Source organism: Corvus kubaryi, unplaced genomic scaffold, assembly GCF_017639235.1.
Source record: "Corvus kubaryi isolate FWS band 111438036 unplaced genomic scaffold, C.kubaryi_AGA036_p1.0 37396, whole genome shotgun sequence".
In the NCBI taxonomy this organism is placed as follows: Eukaryota; Metazoa; Chordata; class Aves; order Passeriformes; family Corvidae; genus Corvus; species Corvus kubaryi.
Genome location: NW_024581135.1, coordinates 9,501,929 through 9,518,865, shown reverse-complemented (window position 1 = coordinate 9,518,865; position 16,937 = coordinate 9,501,929). Strand labels below are relative to the sequence as shown.

The window sequence follows — 16,937 nt, the reverse complement described above, 5'->3', positions numbered from 1 at the left end:
TGACCCTGGAGCACTGGTCCCAGTGTTTTTCAGGGCACTGTGCTTGCAGATCTAATGAACTAGATATCCATTTGCAATACTGGAAGAAGCAATATTCAGGCTTCTCTAATAGCCATTAACCACCCATTCCTGAAAAAGTCTATGGTAGGGAAGAGTTTAGACCTTTTCCCATATAACAGCTCACAGGGTGCCAGCTAAAGGTTGTAATTTGGGTACATGTGTGCTGCACACAAACCACCAAAGAGTCAGTGGCCACCAACCATGTTTGGACCCTGCTGCTGGCTGAGGCTGACCAAAGCCACTTTCAATATGACCTATATTTAACTGCGAGTATTCACTCAGCATCACTGGTCTTTCTCCCTATTTGGCTCAGCACAGACCCTTCATCTGTAACACCCGCAGATGAGAACACCCAGGGGCACGGTTGTCAGTAGCTTTGAAGTCTGATGTGAAATAGGAAACTGGTTTGTATTTGTTACTGCCACCTTTCAGGTCCTTCAAATCCTTTTCTGCCAATGTGAACTTCCAAGTGTTTTGTGTCTTTTTCCCTGGTCTGGTTAGGCTGGACATGAAGTAGTGGGATCGCTGCCGGAAAGGGCAGGTTCGTCCGCACCGGCCACTCACCGGTTTGTGTTGTGTCCGTTTTCAGACTGATTTGGGAGGGTGCAATGGGACCTCTTCCATGGTGGTGATTAAAGATTACTATGCACTGAAGGAGGATGAGATCTGTGTGAATCAAGGAGAGGTGGTTCAGATCCTTGCTATCAACCAGCAGAACATGTTCCTGGTGTACCAGCCCGCAAACGACCACTCTCCAGCCGCTGAAGGATGGATCCCTGGCAGTATCTTGGCTCCCCTCCCTAAATCCACTACAGATAATAGCGATGGAAGCATCAAGTAAGTGCCATATTGGCTTCGCTGGGAGCACTATGTGGATTTTTTGAGGAAATTAAATAAATAAATAAATAAAAATAAACCCAAATGGTAGGGAAATCCTGCTGATTTTTATCTACAGTGCCATTGGAACAAGCTGAGTGGTCAATCCGCAGCATCGGGCAGCCATGGTGGATAGCTCGGGTTTTGCTTATTTTCATTTTGTGGGATTTTGTTTATACTTTGGAGAGAAATAAAACCATAGACGGTTAAAGATATGCTTTACATGACACCATTTTACACCAACATGGACCTGCTTGGACTGGACTTATATTTATGTTGTATTAAGTTGCTAATCTATATATTGGTTATAACAGCATCTAGATAAACAAAAAAACCACAAAAATCCAGGCTCTGTGTTGGACTGAGGTTCGCTTCTCAAGGAGGAGAGATTTTGTTGTCTATGGCAATTTCCTTGTACAGCTTGTATTTTTTTTTTTTTCATTTGTTTTGGTTTTTTTTTCTGTTTGCAGTAACTTTTGTAATATATTTTTTGGTTTGCAAGACCCCCATCCAAGTACATTCCTGTATAAAGTATTTTGCACTATTTAAAAAAAAGAAGAAACAAACTCATATTGATGAAGTCAGGTTGTGCAATATAATGGATAGTCGCAATGTTCATCATTGTACCTGTAATGTAACTAATTTTAAATGTACTATTTTAAATATGTAAAATAAATTTTCACCATGAGCATGTTTTAATGAGGTAAAAGAATTAGTTGGACCCTTCTTTTTTTTGTTTTGTTTGATTTTGTTTTGTTTTTAATTTTGTTTATAATATTTTGTTGCTTATTTAACAAATGTGTGGATATATATTTTTCTTTTCTGATTTTTAGAAATTTGTCAGTCTGAAATGACTAATGCAAGAAAGTGGTTTTTTGGTATTAAATACAGAAGGTACAACCCTCTTTTCAGTAATACCTGTTGATTTCTTTTAACATCTAAAATGACTAGATGGTAATGCATGATGTATGCTACAAACTGTGTTTTACCTTACACAAATACCTCGAGGCGCAGAATTAAACACGAGGAAAGATTTTGTGACAGATTCACTAAAAATAATAACTTGATCTCTGCTGCCGTTTCAGTTAAGAGAAATGATGACTTTACCTGTCAGTCAGTAATGAATGCTATCTGGCATTGCATGTTAAGCCAAAGGAATTGCTTGGCACATCTCTTGCACATCCACCACAGCCATTCCCGGGTTCCTCTCTAGCTGCAATATGCAACCACATGCCCTTAGAATCATCCACGGTACCAGACTCCTGGTGAAGACTGATTTCATGGCAGCTGTACAGTAAAATTCTGCATCAAATTCTGTAGGTGGATGAATTGTGGCCAGGAAGGTGTAACAAAACTGAAAGACACATGAATTGCAATTCTCTCTTTCTCACTGCAGTGAGATTTAAAGTCCTAAACAATGTTTTCAGACTCAAACAGCTAAAACAACCCAGAAAACAAAAAGACACTTGAATAATAGGAGTCCTATGAGTGAAAAACAGCCTGGAGCTGTGTTATCTTCAACCCTATCTGGTCTGCCAGATCACAGTGACTACTTAGTTTGAGTAATAAAACTGTTTCTTCTGTGACAAATACTGTACACAAAATATATGGTCGATCCAGCAGTGTTGGCACCATGAATTACTCACCTATCGGTCAGGGAGTCCCATCAGCCGTGTTCTTGACTCTTACTTTTCCTAAAGGAAAACGTAACAGTCCTGAAGTGTTGGATAACTTCCCCTGCTCTGCACTTCTCATTTGGACCTTCTCCAGGAACTCCCAAATACCAGTCAGCACTTAGTGCCTGTCTGAGCCGTGCAGGATGCTCTGGTGCTCCCTGTGCTCAGACACCACTGCCCATACAGTCTGAGTTAGTGCAGACTCTAATCCTGGTTGCAAAAACAGTTGTCGTGACCCCATTCACTCTTGTGGCAGTGGCAGCATTTGCTTGTTCTTTAACTGAGCTATTGTACAGCTCCCATCAGGTGCTGAGGTAAAAGCAGGAAACGCTTAGGAGTCAGACGCAGTGTTCATGGGGGAGCGTCGGCTGTGTGGGGCATCCTTTGGGTCCTACCTTGCTAACATACTGCGTTTTATTGGCATCACAGGTGATCCCTGGAATTCATACAACTTCCTTTGTAAAATGTATCAAGGTACTGTAGACGTGACATGTGCCAAACATTGGGCTTAAACATGCAAATCAAATTTGCATGACTTAAAGGTGGGCAGATGCTTTGAACCTGGATCCCAGCTCATCACACTGCTGTTTTGAGAGCTTTATGCTTTGGACAACATACCCCTCCCCAAATTCCCCCCCAACCTGTCCACTCTTCACTATTTAAACCAAATGAAATCCATATCAAGAACTGTTTTGGTTTTTTCTTAATTTCTTATGTCTGCTTTGATACACAATTCTCTTGTCAACACAGCATTGCTCTTACAAAGGGTGACATTGGTCTTTTATTATTTTTTTCCAAGAATAAGGTCATAGGAGCAGTAATAAGGGGTGAAAAATTTACTGGAAATGGTGCCTGCTGTGATGCTAGCCAAAACCCATGAGCTGACTGCTGTCCTTTTTAACTGGATTGGCAAAGTCAAATGGGAAATTCTTGGTCTTGAGAGGCACAGCAGAGCTTGTCATTCTAGGACATGACTTATCTCTTGGAAAATTAATAATGCAGCTCCTATTTATTGAGCTGTTTGTGTTCTGAGCAACATGTAGTGAGTAACCACTTGAATTTCTTAATTTTTTTTTAATTTGCTGTACTGAGTAATACATTAGGACCATTCTTTATATTTGTTACACTGCTTTTTTTTTCAACAAGACTGAGGACTAAACTGGTCTTTTAAATGTAGCAAAATTGAAATAAATTTCTATTTGTGGCAATGCAAGACAAAGTCCCTGAAACCAGATGACCAAGTTCTAGTTGCCTGTGCTTCCATCATGGACATTTTTTTCCTGCTCCATGCATTTAAACAGCAAGTGTGGCACAACATCTGCTTTGCAGAACTCTTTGGTTTGGTTTTGAACTTCAGCTGTCATTGCTGAGATTGAGACAGGCAGATTGCCTGCCGGTGGCTTTCACCTTCTAGGGAACTGCAGTAATTGCAAATGTGGATGCTGGTTCCCCTTTCCAAAACCTTTCTTCCTGCTATGATTTGCCATTTGACTGCTGCGTTTTTTGGTACAACAGGAAGTCATGTTCATGGCATACCCTGCGCATGAGAAAGCGGGCGGAAAAGGAGAGCAGTGGCAAAAATGAAGCCAATGGGCCACGTAAATCCAAGGATATTCTGGGGAACAAAGTCTCTGTTAAAGTGAGTAAGGCCATCTGAAAGCTGTGCTGCTCTCCTGCTTCCCATCCTTTCCACCCCCTGTAGCATCCTCTCCTGAGAGAGGGAGGGGGCGGCAATTTTGAGTTTGGGTTTTGGTTTTTTGTTGGTTTTTTTCTTCTTTTCAACTTCAGTTATCTTTTTTTTGTTCCTTTTTTGTAGTATCCATTTTAGCAGGATTTTTGCATGCAAGATAAAGTGCAGTCTTTGTTTTTTGTTTTCTTTTTCCTGGCATCCCACATGCAAGTAAGTAATCTTCATTAAGAAACCCAACTATATACATGGTTAAATAACTTCAAATTGGGACACCAGTGATTTACTGACCTCTGATCTAGCCCAGGTCTGCAGCTTCATCAGAGCAGCTGCAGCAGTGAGAAAGCCACTGGGTGAACCAATGGCCTTGCTGAAGTTGCTGAGTTTTCTTTAGGTCAATATTTTAGCAGATATTAAGATAACGGGTTCCCAACCTGGGGATTCTTAAGCTTTTTGGTCTAGGGAGATGGTCTCAGTGACCTTTTTCTTTCCATGTTATCAGACAGGGCAGAGATGCTGACTCTGTCTTGCCAGGAGAAGGTCTCGTGTGTGTCTGCGTGTGTGTGTGTGTGTCTGTGTGTCTGCGTCTCTCTCTCTTTCTCTGAGATCTCCCAGTATGGAAAAGGTTCAGAACTGTGGGGTTAAGCTCCATCTTCTGCTCTGGGTGCCTGACTACTGTGCTCCAACTCAGAGGATCCATCCCTATAAACCGACCATGAGGCCTGCTCAGGACTAATCTGGGGCTTTCCCTCCCAACAGAGGCAAGCAAACACTTGTGATTTTGACACAACCAAAGCTCAGCCTTGATTCAGGAAAGCACTTGAGCATGTCCTTTGGATCCACCCCTCTCCAGGAGAGCCCATGATTAAGTGTTTTCCTTTGCAGAGGCTTTGTGCCTTACAAGCCTGGTGCAATAGCCCTGGCATGTGCAAAGGGAGGAACCCTGACACTGCATCCCGGGCGCCCTCGCACCCTCTGGACGAGGAAGGACTGGGCCCGAGGGAAGTGGCTGCTCCAGCATGGTGGCACAGTTCTTCCTCCTCTTGCTTCCTCCTTGTTTTCACTACCTGAACGAATTGCAGAATCACTGCTGCTTCTCTGGCAAAAGCATGTCTTTGCCTTTGCTTCCCTTGTTTTGTTGTCGGTTTGTTTTTTGTTTGTGTTTCAGGAGCATTTTCCCTACTGTTGCCCATTTTCGTGCTGCTCCCAACTGTGCTGCTCTGCCCTGACTAACCAATCTCTTTTCTAATCTCTTGTTCTCTTTCTTCCTCTTCATGCTGCCAAACAAGGAGACAAACAGCTCAGAGGAATCAGAGTGTGATGACCTTGACCCCAATACTAGTATGGAGGTAGAGACAATCATCCTTGTGATTATTTTTTCTCAAGAACATGTGTCTGTTTTGAAATACCTTTGCTGCAAGGGGAGTTGGTGGGTCTGTATTGCTCGCAGACGTGTGTGCCAATTTAGTGTGAGTCACAAAAAGTGTCAATTCCGGTTTTGCCAAGCCTTGAACTGGAGTTTGGGCTTCTTTTGGAGTGGGAGCAGTGGAGTGAGCTCAGTAACAAGCTCCTGCTGAGCTGGAGTCTCACATAGCCACCCTCAGTCTCTGTTTCCCACCTGGGACCTCATTCCAACAATAATGCAAGTGTGTCAGCTGCTGATAAACGTGGCACCTTTCTATATTAAAACACCCCTTGCCCTGGCAATACACACTTGAGCTGCCAGTCAGGCCTGTGTTGTTAATCATGGAGCAAATGTTGTTGTACCACAACCAGCACTTTATCTAGAAAATCAGAAAAGACAACATTTCCTTTTTCTCTTAGCAGAGTAGGAATTGCATTTCTGTCAAGGTACTAAGGAAGAATGGTAAAACCAGTTGTATGAATGTACCTGTATCTCAGGCAAGGCTGATGAAGATAGGTGGACCCAAATTATGGTACATTATGTTACTGTTTTTTCAGTGTGAAACCACCAGTTCTAGTGCCTTGTCGAGAGAGCCTGAAAGAGCTTAAAATCATGAAGAGTTCTGTATCTGGTTCTCCTCAATTAAGATCTAGCAAGATCCTTTTTTTTTTTTTTTTCCCTGTTTATAGTGACCACACAAAACATTTCTATACATTGTTCCAAGGCTGAAAGAGGTTCCTGCTGAAACAAGCAAGGGCATGGTTCAGAAAGAAGGTGATTTTGTGGTGATGACAGGATAGGTCACCGGAGAACAGAGATATCTGTGTCCTAGCAGATCTCCCGGATGCTGTCAGCCAGGCTGCACTATAGACATCCTGCAAAAAAAAGCTGATCTTCCTCCTGAAGGGAAGATAAAAAGAGGGAGAAGTGTACTGAGGTGTACCACCTAAGCTGTTAACCTGAAAGCATGCTTTTATTTTAATTGTGTTGGGATGTGTACTAAAGGAAAGCTTTTGACCCAGCTGACATCCTGGAGACTGAATGGTCCTTACCTCTAAAGCTGCATTATTCTCAGGACTGTGTTTACATTTTCAAAGAGCGTTTTGCCAGTCACAGGTAACAACTGGAAGTGTGTGTATTTGTTGTAAGGCTGTGCCCATTTTTACACGTGAGTCTGTGGAAGCTTTCACTCACTGAAAATTGCCCTGTGCACCAACAGGTGGCTGAGACACAGGTGGTTGTGCAGAGCTGGGTGAAAATCACTGTTCTTTTGCAGAGGATTTCTGTGTTTTGACTTTGTTCAACAGGAGGAAAAAAGATAGTTTAGAATATATCCAGTGGGAGGTATCTGAGTCCTTGCATTGTCAGCATTTCTAGTCTTTTTGATGGCTTGATTTGGGTTTTTACCATGCTACAGTCTACTGTTCTGAACTTCAGGAGAAAAAAAACATTTCTATTTAAACCAAAATACACCAATGTGAAGTCTTAGCTATGGAATCAATCTGCTGTTGGGGGAGTAACTGTGTGCCTTCTGTGTGACTCTGTTTACACTCAGAAAGCCCCGTCCTGCATCTCCTAGGTCACTTGCTGGAGGTGACAGTGCCGCTGCACTGCAGTCCCCAGGAGCCACTGTGTTCCTCATGGCTTGGAAAGCTCAGTTTTGCTTCTAGCAAAACTCTCTGGGGCTGAACAAATATTTAAAATGGCAGAGGAAGAGAAAATAAGAGAACAATTGTGGGGGTGACTTACTAAGGTCACACTGCCCTGCAAGGAGCAGCATGGCCCTTGTTTGTGCTGGTTTTAGTACATCTGCAGCCAGAATTGACTGTGGTCATCTCGTTGATCTGGCTAAGAAATACTGGGAGGAAGGGATTGCTGATACCCAGTATAAACTAAATAGAATCCTCTGGAGGGAACAGAGCATGGGCAGGCTCATAAAGTGCTGGTGAAGCCCTAGAAGAGGCCTGGTCTCTAAAAGTCTGGGGTATTCACCTACTGGAAGCCACGGTTGTTCTCCCTTTCCCTTCATTATGAGATTTTGATTCTCCTTTTCAAACGTGTTACAATAATTGGGCTGTATTACAGCCTGGGAGGCCAAAGTCTTTTCTCATTAAACCAGAGGCAAAACAAGCTAATTCTAACACCAGAGCCTGATTCAGGCCTTCATCAATCTTCTAGGCTTCGTGTGCTAGGCTTAGATAACTTAAACAGCTGTGCTACCCCTCCAGCCCAGCCTGTGTGTGCAGTGAACATCCACATCTCACCTGGTTATGCTTTCCCTGCTGTGTGGAATGTCCACTGATGAGTTCCCAGGGCAGCTGGAGACAACGTGACTGACTGCCCAAGGAGAGGGAGCACCTTGTCCTCACACCTGGCCAGGCTCATGAGGGGTTTTATAGATGCTGGGAGTGCTGGCAGAAGAGCTGTGTCCTGGCCATCAACACTCAGAGGTACCTTTCCTGTGTCATTAAGGTGGAGTCATCATTACAGCCAGGTAATAACAGGGCAAGTCACCTGGCTTCTCTTAGAGGACTGTCACCCCTGACATCCCTCTTCCTCCCTTCGTGCATGAGAACGTGCACCCAGTGCTGGAACAGAGAGAGCAGTCTCTAAATGCAAAGCAGACATATTAATTAATTACCGGGAAATGTGGGTGCAATTTAGCTCCACCCTACTTCCTGCACAAGTCAGTAAGCTGGTCATAGTACCCATGAAGTCCCACAGCTACTGTGGCCTTGCAGATCTCACTTTGTTTGCTGTTTATGAAAAACCACAGTGGATTCCATTCAGTAGATTCCAGGTTTCTGGAAGCACTTTGCCTTTGTTTCAAGGGGACACAAAGACAGAAAGAAATGTGGAAAACATATATTGCGAGAGCAGGAAACTGAAATTCTGGGTGACTGTTTAAAAGAGCTAAAATTCCACTACTGGGTTTTTGCTCACACAGGCCTTGGAGAATTTTCTATTCATTGTAGCTTTGACCAGAAATAGCATCTCTTGGTGACTGGTTTTTTCCTCTTTGTTAATTAATATGTAATGAAAGTGCATAAAGATGGAAATGAAGTTTGTTTTTTTCTGCTAGTTTTCTGCTTTGTGCTGTAGTTTCATAAAGCAGAAGGCACGAACTCGCCCACAGAGTACGTGAGTGTAGGAGCAGGCGCTTGAGGGCCACGTGTAGCCATGTGAGTGATAGGAGTAGCCTACACTTAAGGATGATCAGAGACTCTTTCCACATGTCTGTAGTTAATTGCACAGGGACAGGCAACTCCACTTCTGGGAAGATGTTTGCCCTTGTAAATGAGCAAATACCATCCACACCCAAGTCTGGGGTCCGGGACAATGACACAACTAATTGTCCTACAGTTCTGTGTTGTAACATCTCATGGGGTTGCAGTATTGCTGAGATGGTCACAAGGCAGCTGTGCAGATCCCATTGGGTTATCTCTCTTGTCTAAGGCAACAGTCTTCCAGCAGTCACAAGATCTGACTGAGCTAAACCTCACTAAATCCGGCAGCAGCTCCCCCAGCTTTGGGATGGGCCTCAGGTGTAGGGTTCCGACATGGCTGCAAACGTTTTGCACAACTCCAGCTGCAGTGTTACAAGCACTGCTGGCCCACACACGTCTGTCACTGAGCCTCTGGTGTCTGTTCCAGTGTCTCAGCTGTGCAAAGCAGAGATGAAGCCCAGGCCAAGTCACTGGAAGTGCCATCATTAGATTAGTGAGCTGTTGCCAAGGTACATACGTTGGGCTTCTTCATCTGCTTTTTTCAGTTGTGACATTTTAGCATGTCGGGATCTACTCAGAGACACTTAGACCAAGATAAGCACTAGGGAACATCCACTGTGGCAGAATACTGTGTTAGCACTCCCACAGTCCACGTGGTTGAGTAAGTAATGGTTTGGTGGATAAAGCATTGGCTCCAAGTCACCACTCAGCTCAGGCTAAGAATTCCAAGTGCTTTAGGCAAATGCCCTCAGCCCCTGCCTGAGGTTGTCCATCTCCAGAGTAGTTGTAACACTCTCTTGGCAAAATCTTGTTCAATACTGTTAAGAAAGCCTTTCCTGGCCTGTTAGTACAGTGTGAATGGGTACAATCCTGAGAACTTCCCTGTGTTTCCCTGGGACAGCCTCCATGGGCAACACCGCTGTCCTGCTGCCCTGAGTGGCCAGGGATTGCTGAGACAGACCTGGAAGGTGGCTCATCAGGTGTGACATGGCCTGAGCCAGCAGCACAGACATGGTGGAATAGCTTTTGGAAAAGCAAGAAGTGACCTGCTTCATCTGCAGGAAGGTGTAGGGAGCTACAACGCAGTGCCAGGGATATCCCACAGGCTCAGCCACGGAAACCACCAGCCATTAGGGCCAGGCAGCAAGAACATGAGGAGGGCAAGAGGGTTTCTGCACTGCATGGATGCTCTACAACATCCCTTGTGCCTTCTCCATCAGTCCTAAAGGCAGCCAAGCCCATCCATGCTGGTGCCAGAAAGCATCCCCCATCCCTGCTAAAAGGCTGATGCCATGGAACACTTCATTAGATGCTGTTTTAAATTATATTTTCCCTTTGGTAGCATCTATCCATCTGTGCTGGGATCCTTATTTGCTCATTTTATCAAGAAATTTCTCTTGTTAATTTTTCTTTTTTGGGGGAGGGGAGGCTGGTGACACTGTGAGCCTGTCACCCCAAAAGTCTTAAAGTAAAGTTGACCTAGTCAAAGATGGGTGATAGATATTTTCCTAAAAATTAGAGTTCACCTAATTTCTAATTAATTAATTAATTTCTTTTTTCTCAGAGAATCGTAATTTTTGGTTTTGAACGAGGTAGCAAGGAACATGCTGCTGACTCTGCTGCCAGCACGTGCAAATGTGTCAGTATTTTATTTTAACTCCGTGACCAAGAGGTGCCATGAAATGTTTACAAAATGCTCAGCTGCTTGTCTTGGAGTAAACATGCCCTCTGCTGTTTAGGTGAAGCACCGATCTTATTACAGAGGGCTTGATTTGCAGCCTGTTCTTAAGCTTTGGGGAAAAATATTCTCACTCCTGGTTTTGATATATTCCCTTAAAATGGGGTTGAAACATGGCATTGAAAAAATCTGGACATCCCCTGGGCCCTTCTGTGCATTGGTGTGTCAGGGCTGGGTGAAATCCCTGCAGGGAAGTGAGGTAGGCATGGCAATGACAAGCCTGCAAAGGAGAAGCAAACCCTGGCCAAGGTGAGAACCCTCCCAGGCAGCCGAGCTGTGCTTGCAGAGCGTTTTGGGACTGGCCATTGGCATGGCAGGATGGCTTCTCCCTCCCCACCAGATAAAGCCTGTGTGCACAAGTGAAAGATAAGATTACGCTAAGAATTAGGGTGGTTGGAGTCGCTTTGCAAGTGGGCTTCGCAGCTGCTGCTGCTGCAGATGCCTTTCTATCTTTGTAACATGAGCTTCACAAAGCAGGAAAAATACTGCAAAATACTGAGTTTCTGGAGAAGCACCCATGCTGCTTTTCTAAAGCCTGATGTTAAGTTACACTTAGTTGACCTAGATCTAAGTCACTTAGATCCCTGCAGGTCCCCAAAGGCATTCAAGTACGTGCCTTATGTGCCTTTCTTGGTCTGAGCCCTGAAACAGCACTGGAAGAGGGAGAAGCAAGGTCTGTTTCTGGCTTTTTATTGAATAACCCTGACCTGTCCTCCCATTCCTTTATCTTGCCCCCCTCCCTCCAGCTGCCTGGCTTTGCCTGGTCAGTGTTAGACCCCACATCACGTGAGCAGAGGCCGTTTCATGTTCTGCCTCTTGTTACCTTGCATAGGATTTCCATTTTTAGATATCATTGTATGGAAAACAAACTCTCCTGGCCACAGAGGGGACTTTACAAATTTTCACCTGCCCTGGGCCATGCAACAGGTATTCCATCCAATAAAAAAAAAAGAATTACCTTATCTCAGTTAAAATTATGTTCCAAGGAAAAAGAGCCTGGCTGTGTTTCTTACATGCACTGCAAACTGAGTTTGATCCCCTTAGGGCTTGTGTTTCCATGGTGTAGGCTGACACTGAAGATGGAGTGAGAAGTTCTTGTGCTGGATAGTTCCATCCCCATGAGTTTGTCCTCTCACAGCCAGACTGGCAGCCTCACTGGTGCAGGAGGTGTTTGCTGGGATTTTTGCAGGGAGCCCTTGTCAGCATGAGACCCTGGGCCACCTTCCCCTGCTCATGGCCACCAGGGGTGCTCGGCTGAGGGCTGGGCTGCGAGATCCTCATTCAAACTGCTGCAGACTGAGTGGGCAAGCATATCCATAAGGGGACCCAGCCCTGGCACCAGCAGGAGGCTGTGTGGAGAAGCAATACATGAGCTCCCATCCTCTGAGGGCAAGGACACGCTTTGGAGCTCCCCTTCTCCACCCACGGGGATTAAAAACCTATTTGGCAAATGAAGAAATTGTCTCCAAAGATCTTGCACTTAATCTAGGAGGACTCTATGGAGGCTGCCATCTCCTGCCACCCAGCCATAGCCCAGGAACCTGGCCAGCCTGCAGGGAGAGGCAGCAGAACCCCAGGGCTTGGGAGCAGATGTGTGAACCAGCCGAGCCGGCCCCTGGATGCAGATCTGGCTGTGAACCTTTGCTTTCCCATTTCTGCCCTTCTCACCCTATCATCTGACGCCATCCTTCAAAGCAGAAGAAATCCCATTCCCTAATAAGGTGGTGCATTAAATCACTTAAACGTTCTTGTGCAGACAGACTTTCATTTCTGTCTAAGCTTACAGCAGGTTAAAGCTGTGATGTAGCTGCAGGGGTGTTGTTCGGTACCATTTGATTAATTAACAGATGAAGTTTTGGGAAAGAAAATGTAAATTTTACCCACAGACTCTTCCAATATTGTGTAGCAGTGATAATTTTCTTTCTGCTAGTCCCATGGTGAGGCAGTGAAAAAAAATTGGTAAGGCAATTATTATAAATTATTGTACCTTGGAAGTCACTACAAATGTAGAATTATTTATTTATAGGGATATCCATTGCATTCATCATTGTAGTTGCATCTTCTAATGAATCCTTTAGAGTTATAAAATAAATGTAAAGTGTTAATGGGTGTTTCTTTCTCCTGATCTCTAATCCTGCAGGGATGGAGATCAGTGAATAATAAGGGAATTTAATGCATGCTGCAGGGAAGGAAGGGTAGAGCTTTGGAGAATGGATATTTCAGTTAAGCCAAACACAAAAATGAAGATGTATGTGCAAATGAGCTGATGCCTGAGGTTACTCAGCTGAAAAGTAGATGGTGTCTGTGAGTGAAAGTGGCAAGCAATGGTTATCCACAGAACAGCTTTTTCTTCCTTTGCTGTGTTGTGTGAGAGATACAACTTAATCACGAAGATCCGTCTCTCTTTTTTTCACATGCACAGACAGGAGAGAGGATGTTTTCCATCCAGTACCCCATTGTACCACAATTTCTTCCTGTCTGCAGGGTCCAGGGGGCTGTGTGTGGGTCCTGGACCCTGTGGAGAAGCAGTTGCTGCTCCCTGAGTGCCTGGGCTGGCAGGTCCATGTGCTGGTGCCAGTGCCCAGCTGCACCCTTCAGAGGGACTTTGTGCTTTCCAGGTTATGCCTGGTTCATCTGGGCTTTGTGGTGGTGGGGGTGGTAAGGGAAAGCAGACCTGAGGTCTCAGTGCTGGTACCAGAGCTTTTCCTGGGGCTATAAAGAAAGGCTGTGAAACCAAAATGAACCTGAATGTGCCCAAGTGCCTCCTTGAATGGCACCCTGAGCCATCGACCTTGGAAAACTATTTATAAAGCCAAAATGTAAATATAAATCTTGAAGATGTATCTACTTTATTTTGAAGGGTTATTGCTTCTGTTTTGTAGCCTGGTTTCTGAGCCTCTGCAAAAACCTCCTATCAGCTTTGGCAGGCCATGAATTAGGTCACTGCTTCATTGGCATCTTCCAAAATAGCTCTGAAATAAATAATAACAAAGATATTTAAGGCAAGATAAACCACACTGGTGTTTATGGTGCTTTAATATGAAATTATTAGATGGAATTTGAATAACAAGGCCTTATGAGATTATTAACACAGTTAATGAGGCTAAAACCTCTATACTATTGTACACCATAATGGAGCTAGGATCAATTCTGTAAGAACTTAGTGACAACGTCTTTGCTTTTTCCACCTTTGCTTCCAGGATTACATTGGCACATAGACACTACAGAGTAACAGTAGCTTTTCAAGTCTTTGCTAACTTGATCACTTACCTAGTTAGATAAAATAACTACTGGTTATCCAAACCTAGTTTCAAGCTGGAAAGTTTCCAGCAGTCCAATGCAAGACTGAATTTTTACTCACGTTAGTAGACCAAGAATTGTTGCAGGACTGATCCTCAGCAGTGGGCAAAATTAAGTATTTATGGTTTAGTGCTTTACATTTTTTCTCCTGAAGCTGAGCACAAGTTAAAAGATGTTTCCTCAGACCTGGTTAGTGGCCAGCATGCTGGTGACATGCCCCAGGTGCGTGGTGACTGCAGGTGCTGTGTGACACAGGTCTGGAGCTGAGCACAGAGGGTGCACAAACCACCTCTGGGAAGAAGCATTAATGGCTTCATCATTATCACCCAGACAAAGAAGAAACATGTCCACCCTCCTCAGCCTTGGTGTTGTGCCTGTTACCTTTATCAGGGTTCAAGAAGCCGTAGCTTTCATTTACTTTCCCAGGTGTATTGTCACCAGAGCTTGCTGCACCTGTTGGTTGTTAGAAGGTGCTTGTTGCCACTGCAGCACCTCTGCAGTTCTGGTCAGAGTCACCATGGTGCCTTGTGAAAACAGATGTCTCTTTGTCACTGTCTAGGAAATAAATGCCTCTATCTCTTTGTATTTTTCAGATAATCAACCCCAATTTCATCCAAGAAGGTAAGTTAAGGACAGCTGTGCTGCAGTTGTGATATACTCTGGTGCCACAGCATGCTCTGCACCTACCAGCGTTTGCAGCAAAGGCAGCTCTCTGCTGCTCAGTCCCAGGGAAAGCAGGCTTCCTGCTGGCTGCTTGGCCCAGACAGCCTGGGGCCACAGGCCAGGCTGAATCCCCTGAACCTGCCCTCTCAAAATCTCATCCACCTGCCAGAGCACAGGGCTGGGGGATGGAAGCTCCCCTCTACCTCCTTCTCTGAGCTGTAGACAGCTGGCTTTTACTGGAGGGCAGTTTGAATAACACAATCCCAGGACTCCCAGCTCTTTGGGACCCAGATCCCATCGTTCGTCCTATAGCATATCCTGTAGCCTTGTATGACTCTAGACATCCTCACCCGGAGATTAAAAGAGGTGTTTTGTGCATGTTCCCATGTTTTTTTTTACAGTGGCTCCAGAGTTTCTTGTGCCATTAGTGGACATCACCTGCCTGCTTGGGGACACAGTGATGCTGCAGTGCAAAGTCTGTGGGCGACCCAAACCAACTATAACCTGGAAAGGACCAGACCAAAACATTCTTGACAATGACAACAGCACGGCCACTTACACGGTGTCATCCTGGTAAGGTCCTGTCTGTGGCTCCCAATGTAGCTGGTCCTGATGGTCATGTTACCTTCAAATATGGCACCAGCCTGGCTAAAAGACTCATTAGGATGCAGTTAATTAAGCCTGGCATGGCATATCAGCACATCAGTGGGGCAAACATTGGCTGGAAAGGGTCAGATTTTGGGGCTGGGGTAGCTGTATTTGTTTCCCAAGCTAGTGTAGAGTATATCCACAAAGTACTGCTGGCAGACATGAGCTTGCTCCCGTTGACTTCCTGAGCCAGCTGCAAGCCAGAAGCCAGAATGTTTACAACCTATTAGTTTGGCTAGTATTGCCTCTGCTTGAGTTTGATGCCATGATCTCCTTTGGGACTCAAGCAGAGCAAGCCCTCACCAGCTTGCAATACCCATATCACTGGGCATTTTCTCATCTTACTGGCAGAGGTGGGGTTGCCGTTTTCCTGAGCCTTCCCTCAGCTGTTCCTAAAAAAGCCCACATGTGCTCCTGGGAAGGCTGCATCTGGCTGTGCTTGGATGGAAAGATGCTTGTCATTATGTTCCTGGCTTGGCTAGCAGAGAGGAAAACTATCTGTACAACAAGCACTGAGAAGATTCAGAAAGATCTGGAGTTGAATTCAGGTCAGGTAACAGCCTTCTGCTGGATGCTCATCTGCAGCTTATATAAGCAATTTGGGCCAAACTGCAGTGGAAATCTCCAGGAGGCAATCTTTCATTTGAACTTTCAGCACTTCTGGCTCAGGCTGAAATGAATCCAGGGAGTACAAAGTCACTGAAAGTGAAAAAAAGAACACTAAGAGGGAAGGGATTTTACATGTTCAATAAAAAAACCCTTACATCTGATCAAGAGCTTCCTTCAGAGACCATTGGCTTGTGCAGCTGCCCCATAGCATCCAAAATTGTCTTCAGCTATTGCTCACTATATCTCCTACTGCCTTATCTTCAGCCTCTGGCCAGGCTTGGGACGGGGGGATATTTCCATCAGGGTTCTGGTTTTCATCACGGTCCTCTGCCTGTTGGCTCCCTGTGCACTATCAGTACTTGTATTGTCTTGTTACTCAAATACTCTTCGCAGTGAAGACACTGCCTGCCAAGCAGAGGCCCAGCGGATCAGTGGCTCTTACAAATCTTGCTGGCATGAGTGTGTGGATTTCAGGGAGAGGGAATGTTTCTGTCCTGTTTTAAACCAGCACAGTCAGACCAGCAAAAGCTGCAGTGTCCAGACAGTTATCCCAGCAACCACGTCCTTCTGCAGCTCCCGACAGATTAAGCATTCAAGAACTAGCCTACTTTTGCCATCAAGGGAACTTATTGTTGGCTCTAAGCTGTGTCTCCAGTACAGCTAAAACAGTTACACAAGTGAAATCCTTTAATTCAGGCCAGCTCCCTCACACTGCATATTGGAGACTGAAGTGTGCAAACACCAGTGACTATGAACAGACCTGCTATAAATTCATGAGACTCCACAGAGCTGTTCATTTTCTCAGATTGGCCCAAAGACTGAGTGTGTCTCACAAACCCAATGCTGTGCTCTTTATCCCTGGCTGTTACGAGATGTCCAGCCTTCCAGCTGGGGCCCTGGTAGCAGTGTCAGATCAATGGCACATGCTCCAGGGGTCTGAAGCTCCCTGGAAATGTCCCCCTGTGCTGTGTGACTGCTTCCTGCATCTGTGGGAAGCCCAGTTTGTCTGGTGTGTGTTGGACTTCATTGCAGAGGCATAGCAGCTCAC

General features: G+C 45.0%; 1 protein-coding gene across 11 annotated transcripts in view; it reads left to right on the top strand.

Annotated features, from left to right (window-relative positions):
• Window positions 1–16,937, top strand: part of KALRN (kalirin RhoGEF kinase) — a 483,534-nt gene that overhangs the window by 451,815 nt on the left and 14,782 nt on the right. For 7 of the 11 annotated variants that reach the window (XM_042041538.1, XM_042041539.1, XM_042041542.1 and 4 more), the window contains 5 exons: window positions 650–897; window positions 4,128–4,251; window positions 5,589–5,648; window positions 14,563–14,590; window positions 15,034–15,205. In XM_042041538.1, the coding sequence (XP_041897472.1) occupies window positions 650–897; window positions 4,128–4,251; window positions 5,589–5,648; window positions 14,563–14,590; window positions 15,034–15,205 (632 nt within the window). Of the gene's footprint in view, window positions 1–649; window positions 898–1,769; window positions 1,852–3,041; window positions 3,064–4,127; window positions 4,252–5,588; window positions 5,649–14,562; window positions 14,591–15,033; window positions 15,206–16,937 lie in introns of those variants that run through there. The other 4 variants (XM_042041540.1, XM_042041544.1, XM_042041545.1 and 1 more) reach the window with 4 other exon arrangements.